The 8395-nt window shown below is 47.1% G+C and overlaps 1 protein-coding gene across 1 annotated transcript in view; it reads left to right on the plus strand.

The window, feature by feature from the left end:
- DNAJB12 (DnaJ (Hsp40) homolog, subfamily B, member 12) overlaps positions 1-8395 on the plus strand; it is a 14349-nt gene that overhangs the window by 3635 nt on the left and 2319 nt on the right. Inside the window, exons 3-6 of the mRNA XM_010286536.1 lie at positions 1184-1369; positions 3243-3322; positions 4470-4579; positions 7651-7823. Of these exons, the coding sequence (XP_010284838.1) occupies positions 1184-1369; positions 3243-3322; positions 4470-4579; positions 7651-7823 (549 nt within the window). The remainder of the gene's footprint in view (positions 1-1183; positions 1370-3242; positions 3323-4469; positions 4580-7650; positions 7824-8395) is intronic.

The following is an 8395-nucleotide window of genomic DNA, read 5'->3' on the forward strand; positions in this document are numbered from 1 at the left end:
CCACAAAGTTTGAAAGAATAAGCTAATATGCTGAGAGTCAGTCCTCCTCACCCAGCTTCCTTGCCTGGTTGTAGAAATGTTTGCTCTGTGTGCACTAATTATAACCAAGAAGGAAAACAAGTGTATTGACATTACATCCTCCACGCTCCAAATCTCTAGTCCAAGAAGAAACCATACACCTCGCTCTGACTACTGAGAAAATGTTGAATCTTGGAGTTAAGTCACCTCCAAAGGGCATGTATCTGCCTTCTCTAGCACTTCTGCCCCTGCCTTTTATGCACCATGAACGTTTTTGCCTCCTTGCAACACAGGGAAGAGAGAGGATAGGCTCTGCAGTCACGTAGGGAGGCTCTTGGGTAGGTCAGTACAGAGGGGAAGTGGTAAGCTGGAACGTGTCGAGAGAGAAGTACAGAAATAGGAGGGCGGCAGGCAGATGTTCTGGTAGAAAGGCTCAAACCTGCTGAGGTTGGAAGGAGAGTGACCTGGGGAGCTGGCGGGTGTTTAGCTGCAGGACATTTCCAATGTCACAAGCACTGGTTAACAGTCCTTGTAATTATGCACCTTACTTCTGGCATCTGGAATTGAAATTTTTGAAATTCACAGCCGACAGACACAACTTCTAGCCAATGTTTCCTTACTAGCTTTTATGGGTGGTTTTAAAGTCTCTTTCAGTGATCTAGCCCGTATTTAAGTTCTTTGCAGTTCTGGTTTTAAGCTATGAGATTGAATTCCCTTAATGCCACTTTTGAATAAAATTTGTCCACTAAAATTGTATTTTCAGTTTACAGCTGAAGGATTTGGGCATTAGTTGTTCAAAAGAAGTAACAACTTTAATTGAAACGTGTAGCTGCTCTACTACCAGTATTTCCTTCGCAGTTCATGGTTTCATCCATCTGAGAGGGTTTCTCTAGGGACATATACCGAATTCATACCAGTCATGTCATAACTTCCTCATTTGAATTAATTAAGGCCTTTTTCATTGAGTCTTTCGGTGTGGTTTCCTTCTGTCCGTGTTTGCCAGAGAAGTGTGCCAGGTAGTAGTGCTGCACGACTGAAGTAGCCTATTGAAAAGACGTGGGTAGTTGATAATCTCATTTGTGTAATGAGAAAGGCAGTTTGCAGGGCTAAATGTGTTATCCGTAGAAGAAAGAAGCTAATTGCTTCCTTATTGTCAATATTTCAGCCATCGGTAATGCATACGCGGTATTGAGCAACCCCGAGAAGAGGAAGCAATACGACCAGTTTGGAGATGAGAAACTCAACCCTGCTCGGCACGGACACAGTCACTCGGACTTCCACCGCGGGTTTGAGGCAGACATCTCCCCTGAGGACCTCTTCAACATGTTTTTTGGTGGTGGTTTTCCTTCTAGTAAGCACGTTAAACCTTAATCTCTTGAATGGGACCCGATCCTTTTGACACAGCGACAATGCAGTAGTGATTTATTTGGCCGTGGGAGGATTGCTGAGTTTGATGAGGGAGAGTTCTCCTTCACACGTGACCTAAACACCTAGAGTTTTCTAAATTGTTCAGAACAAAAAAATACTTGTTTTAAGTCTAGTTGTAAAAGTAATCCTATTTTGAAGAAGGCTTTTCTGCCCGGTGGTTTTAGAAGTTAAATCTTACCATCAGAACAAACTGGGCCTTGTTCTTGATCTGTATCTGCTCTGCCACACAGCTGAAGCAGTTTCTCGGAGATCAGCGTCCATTTCCTTCTTTCCACTTTGTCCCGTAAAAAAAGAGGAAAGTGTTATTTCTAGAGCATAATTTAAACTTCTTGAATTGAAAATGAAATCTGTACCCTGTCTATCCACAGTGGTTTGGGTGGCAGGAAAGAACCGAGTGACTGTTCCTTCACTTGATCAGTTCTGATCAAAAGACACAGATTTAATGTAAGGGTAAGGGTATTTTAGAAGACCCCCTTGTATTTGCTCTAGTCATATTTGACTGGCAGGGGGGGCAGTGGTTATTTGACCTCTGTGGACCAACTTGGAAAAATCAGTATTTTTGTTTCAATTGAGATGATTTACTCTGGTAGCTCTTTCCTATCTGGTATGTAAGAATTAACACACTAACACCAAGTATTTGCAAAGGCATCTGGAAGCCTTCTGCAGCATTCGTGTTCTGCCTGCCAGAGAGGTAAAGCTACTCCAGTAAAAACAGCATATTGCTATTTTAGCTCAGTCTTTTTTCCTTTCCTCACTGTCCCAAGAGAATTCAGGCCCGCTTTCTCAGCTGGTCTCCCTTTTCAGCTGTAGTTTTGACATTTAAAACAAGACATGGCAGAACTCTGTTTTTAGGGTGGAAAAACTACCACGGTTATTTCTTTCGGAAATTGGTTTTAATCTGAATTAAATTCAATTAGAAGCGAGGAGGCCTGTACAAGATATTCTCTCTACATAGCTGGCCCTGCTTTGAGCAGGAGGTTGGACCTCCTGAGGTCACTTCCAACCTGAATTTTCATAATGATCCTACAAAATCCTATAGTCAGATCTCTCTGCCCACCGCCAGTTCGCCTTCAGACATATCTGCTCAGTCCACCCTGGGAATACTCCTTTCTCAGCTGTGGCTTGTATGGCTCATTTTGTAAATGTTGGCTTCTGGTGACGAATAGAATTTTTTGGTACGAATTCTTCTATCCGTCTCCTGCGGAGTCACATATCCGCTTCGCCCTACAGCTACAGCCATCTCTGTCAAGGCAGCATGATGGAGCGGCTTGAGTCAGGGGCTGTGGTCATGTGGCTGCTCACCAAAACGCTGGACCTGCGCCTTGTGCACTGGGACATACGCAGGGATCTCAGGAATAGCCCGAGTCCATCAAACCACTGAGACATCCCAGCTCCAGCCTGGCAGCGGCCCGGCTGAGCAGATGTGCTGTCCTTCTTCCAGCTCTGAGCCGGCTGGCATGCTGCTGGCCACGTGGAGCAAGCTGAACTGGGAGCGGCGGTAACAGCAGACCGGATCTAAGTGCGAGCACAGCGTGGATTCCTTTACAATCTCTATGTCCTTACACCTTTGCTGAGTGTGGCACGAAGCAAAGAAACAGATCAAGCCCATTCTGACAATGTTCAAAGTTAAAGTTCCTGAATTGGCTGTTGTCAGCGCCCAGTCTACTTTTTCCTACTGTGTTTTTTTATTGGTGAGATTGGCGTGGAACATGGCCACCTTTTGTGGTTCTTTCCTGGCCGGCCAGCACCATCTTACGTACTCTGACTTTTGTGTAACAGTTTTCTTTTGCCTATAGGTAACGTTCACGTATACAGCAATGGCAGGATGCGATATACCTACCATCAGAGGCAGGACAGACGAGAACATCAGGGTGACGTAAGTGGAGAACAGGCTGGGGGCTGGGAGTCTAAAGGTTTTTCCGATACGTGAATTGCGAGCTAGTTGGTCTGGCTGTCTTGTGAAAGAGTCCTGCTTGTTTCCACCCCGCTGAACAGAAAGCTGGAGTTGTGGGAAGTGAGCTGCCTTCAGAATTTACACCAAGTTGTGGTTTAGTTTACTGATGGTTGTTCTGCCGGGACTTTCATAGCTGTCGTCGAGTGGGGAAGTCACTGGTGTGTCTTGAAATGGTGCCACCTTGAAATAAGATTGCACCAGTAAAATGTACCTGTCTTTACCACAGAATAAGCATTTCCTTTCTGATTTAATTCTGTAATTTGAAAAGGTAAATCCACTTTTCAGATAATAGGGGTACTCGTGGCTCCTCCCAAGATGAGCTCATCCTCCCTTTTATTCCAGTATTGAAGATGGGGTGTTTCTAATCTGTGAAGCTTAATTAACCAAGGAGGACACTTTATAGCATGAGCTATTCTTATGTTTTCCCATCACAGAAAATCTAAGTATATCTCCAGCACTCCAAGCCCTCTGGTCTAGAGGAGTGAGAATGAGGAACTTACTATTTAAGACATCAGGGTTATGTATTGAAGATAACTATTTTGGGGGGATAGTAAATTATATTTTAAAAAAAAAAACCCTAACTTACAAACAATAAGAACTTTCTGAATATTTTTTCTCAAGCTTAAGGGGGAATTGTGCTCTGCTGGAACTGGAGGGACCTCAGGAGGCGAGATAGAAGGAGAATTACTTTCATCTGACACTGAAGAGGGGAGAAGGCTTTCCATAAAACCAGTTCTATTCACTAGCACAAGCAGGACAGAAACCACACAGAAAAACTAAATATGGGCATGAGGCTTTTGAAATTCGCTCACAAGGTTCCCCTTGCCAGTCCCCTCTGCCCTTTGTCACATTCTGGAGAAGGGGCAGTGGGTTTGGACCTTTGGAGTCATGCTACCCTTTCTGGAGGGGAACCAGTTATTCATTCTGGGGTGCCTCCTGAGCCAAGTGCCTGTGAAAAGCAGGAGAATCAAGGTTGTGTTAGGGCTGGGCGGGAGGGAGAGTCATGCTATGGGATCCTTGCGTACAAGTGTATGGGGTGGCACTCCACTGTGTGTTTCTGTTCCTTCAGGGTGGCCTTGGGTTGTTTGTCCAGCTGATGCCTATCCTCATCCTGATCATTGTGTCTGCTCTCAGCCAGATGATGGTCTCCAGCCCACCCTACAGTTTGAGCCAGAGGCCGTTAGTACCTGTTACTCTCAAAACTTACCCAGCTGGGGAGGGGGTTGGCTTCTGGAGGGCAGGGTGGCATGATGGGGTAAGGTGCTCTGTTTTTTCTGGGGTTTTTTGTTTGTTTGTTTGCTTTATCTCATCGCACCGTTGTTCTTGCTGCCAGATGTCTCACACATCAGCCTCTGTCTGGTTCTCAAACAGGTCTTGACATGGAAGGTTGGAGGGTACTTGCTTGCCTAAGGGAAGGATGTTCTTTGACAGGGACCTTCTGCAGCCCATAGCCACAGCTGAGTGGGTCTGTCCTAGAAAGGGACAGACAAAATGACTTTGAGAGACTGTAGCCCAGTACTGAGATCCCATATGCAGAATAAATTGAGGTGTAGAGTTAAATTGGGGTGTGAAAAACCAAAAGCCAGATCTGTCCTTCATGAAAGCCTAGTACAAAGCAACAGAGGAAGAGAAGAAGGAATAAAAGACACTCCTGTAGAGTAAAAGACACTCCCAGAGAAGTCCCCTGTTTCTGAACTCTAATCTCGCCATGAAATAGCTGTGGCCAGACGTTTACTGTGCAAAAGTGAAGCTGGTTCATTCTAGATGCTGTGGAAGTGCCCCAATCTGCTTACTCGGCTGACAAACGAAATGAGTCTTTATTCTTACTCGCTTCGCAGTGCCAACAAAGAACGGGAAAACAGGCTTGATTTCTGGCTGCTTGCCTCATTCTTGACAAAAGCTTAATGTATTTTCAGTGGAAGTTCCGTATGTCTATTTAAAGAGGGTAGACTTGGTAACAGCCAGCGGGCCCTGTTTAGTTTCACAGGTGACAACATTTGCCATTCATGATGTTAAATACTATAAAACCCAGCTTAGCTTTTGGGCCCAAGGTAAAGACTATGACATTGGAACCAAAAGGTGGAGTGGTTTTGAAGAGGGCACAATTAAGTTATTCTGAGAGGCTAAAGAGTATTGAGATACGTTTTCTGTAGTTGATATTAGGACTATAAAATTAAGCATTATATATGTATACCAGTCTGTTTTATACTGGTGAAGAGGCGGTTTACGGGGCCAGATGATGTTCAGTGGAGGGCAGCTTGTAAGTGGGCAGGGATTTGCTTCCAGCCTTGTCAGCTGTCAGAGGAAAGCCATCCCTGAGCCCCCGGTGTTTCTCTGCTGCTCGGTTCCCCGCTCCCTGCACTGTCCCTGTCTCTGCGTGCTCGGGTAGCAGCCAGCAAACCAATGTCCAAGTTTGGATTTGGACAGGAGGGGTAAATGAGCTGATTCAGTCCTCCCTCATCTTTCCTGAGTGACTGAGGTACTTCAAATGAAATGAGCTCGGGAGCAAAAGGCTGTGCCGGCAGGCGGTGCTGCTCGCTTGCTCGCCCATGCAGGCAGCCGGGCCCCTTTTGCTGCCTGGTGTAAAGGGAAATGCTGTGCTCGGCTGTTGTTCGGCAGAAAGCTGGAGCTCGCTGCACTGAACTCAGCGCGCAGGAGGCGAGAACCTGTTGAAGTTTTAATGGCACATGGAGATTTCAATGCCACTTCTTCATAATGAAGCTGTCACTGGGAAAGGCAGCGTCCTAAAGAACCATTTGTCACTCCGTTGCCTTTGTAAACCTCTTCCAAAAACTAGATTTCTGCCAAAAGGCTTGTCTAGTTGTGGGCCTGTCCGTGCCACCCTTCTCTTCGATAACGCCTCATCGCATCTACCTGACTTAATTGCATGTTGGACTTCAGGTGGCAGGTTTCTTGTGCTAGGTCCTGCCTTTCTTTTATACTCAAGCATGCTGCTGAAACTCTGTGAGCTTAAGTGCTCCTCCTTCGAGGGCAGACTTCATAGCCTCTGTAGTTCATCGTTATACGGAAGAGGAATAAGAACTTTGGGAGGCTCTGTCTTGACAGGTAAATAATGAGCTGAGCTTCTTCCAGACTGCATCTCTGCCAGCAGGCGCTGCTGGAGATGCGTTAGCCCTTGCCTTGAAAAATGCCAGGAGAGCTTTTTGGTCATGTTCAGTCTTTCCAGTTACCCACCGCTCATCCCTGAGTGCTGGATCTTGATGAAACGTGCAGGAGTCTTTGAATCACTCGTGTAAATCCTGATAATAGACTGAAGGGCGAGCCGGATGAGTTAATGTTTATACCTGGCTTAAGAATTCAGGCTTGCTTTTAATGCAGCAGCCAGCTGGTACTTATTGTGGGAAACTTAGGGCACATCTCCAGATGGAGCAGTTCCTGATGAATCCAGCGTTTGGGCACAGGTCCTGCGCTACAGCTTGCGCACACACCCTAGTGAGTATCTCTAGGTTTGCTGGAGTGTTGGGGGGAAAATAAGTACAGGGCTCTGTCCGAAATGCAAATCCACAGGGGGTAGGGTAAGAAGAGACTTCCTTCTAGAAAGTGCTTTCTGTACTAGTCGGTGCAGGCTCGAGCGCAGAGCGGGTCTAAGTTTGTTCTTGCAGCAACAGTGTTCGTTGCAGCATGTGATGTGGTAGAGGAAGCTGACGCTCTTGGGGTTAGCAGATATCTCAGCAGAGGGGACGGGGTTCGACCGACGGGCAGCCTTGCTGAGCAAGGTGGGGTTGCTGGGGAGCTGTGACAGCTAGCCCCCTGCTCTGCCCTCGCCGCGGCGCTGCTGGGCTCCTCTGCGCCCTTCTGCCTCGCCGGCGGCTCTCACCCTGCGCCGCACAAGCATCGGCCTCAGATCCTTGGGGCTCACCGCCAAAAACAGATGATGGTGTTGTCAGCAAGGAGATTGCAGAGAGATTTAATTAGTGCCGAAGATTCTAATGAACACTTTATTTTAAGTGGGTTTAGGCCTTGGGCAATCTGCCTCAGAGTTATGTCTGTATTCAGAGCTCTGCCCACCTAGCTAGAGGCCTGGCAGGTTTTCTCTCCCTGCATCGGTGTTTCATTTCCACCAGAAACGCTTCTCCTTTCCAAACCATCAGGTCTGTGGATGCACAGGAGTGATGTACGCTTTCAGCGGTTTGGTATCGTGGCATGTTGTGCATTATAAAGAGCTGGGAGCTTTTTGCTCTGCCCTTGAAGTGTGTCCTACACTGTTCTGTCTCTTCTCCCTGAACTAGGTCTGTGGGTCACATACACAGGAGAGTGACAGAGCACTTGAAAGTCGTCTACTACGTATCCGAGAACTTTGCAGATGAATACACGGGCACGAACCTGAAAAATGTTGAAAGGAGCGTGGAGGACGACTATATCGCAAACCTTCGAAATAACTGCTGGAAAGAGAAACAGCAGAGTGAGTAGTGCGGGGTCAGGAGTGGAGGGTCTTAGCTGCTGCCTGAGGTCGGCTTTGGAAAGGTCTCGGGGGGACTGAGTTATGCTAAAGTTATACTTTAACATGGTGCGAGCACATTTCCTGGCTTGTTGGCTTTTTTTTTTCTATCTATGACTTTGTGACAAATCCAGTACGTGGGGTTTTCTTGTTTTGTTTTGGTTTTTAATGCTGCTGTAGAACTGGTCAGACAGGAGTTGTGCCCCGGAGCTTCCTTGCGGTGTCAATAGGATATCTCCGATTTCCAGCGGAGGGGAAAGGTTGCAGCCATCTCATTTTCGGGAGGCCCCCGATAGCTCTGTGTAATATTTCAGTTGTTCAAGGACCGTATCTGAAAGCCTGCTGCCCATGGTGTCCTCCCCTGCACCCCACCCCTGCTCAGAAGGCTGCAGCGGCCGCACTGACATCGCCTCACGCGCTGCTGAAGGCACGCAGGGTTAGGAGGGACAGTTACCCAGCCAGACAGCGTGAGAGGTGATCTGGCCGTCTAGCCAGCCGGCAGCGTGTGGCTAAGGGAGGAAAACGTTTTGCAAGTC

Source organism: Phaethon lepturus, unplaced genomic scaffold (genome assembly GCF_000687285.1).
Source record: "Phaethon lepturus isolate BGI_N335 unplaced genomic scaffold, ASM68728v1 scaffold33474, whole genome shotgun sequence".
Classification (NCBI taxonomy): domain Eukaryota; kingdom Metazoa; phylum Chordata; class Aves; order Phaethontiformes; family Phaethontidae; genus Phaethon; species Phaethon lepturus.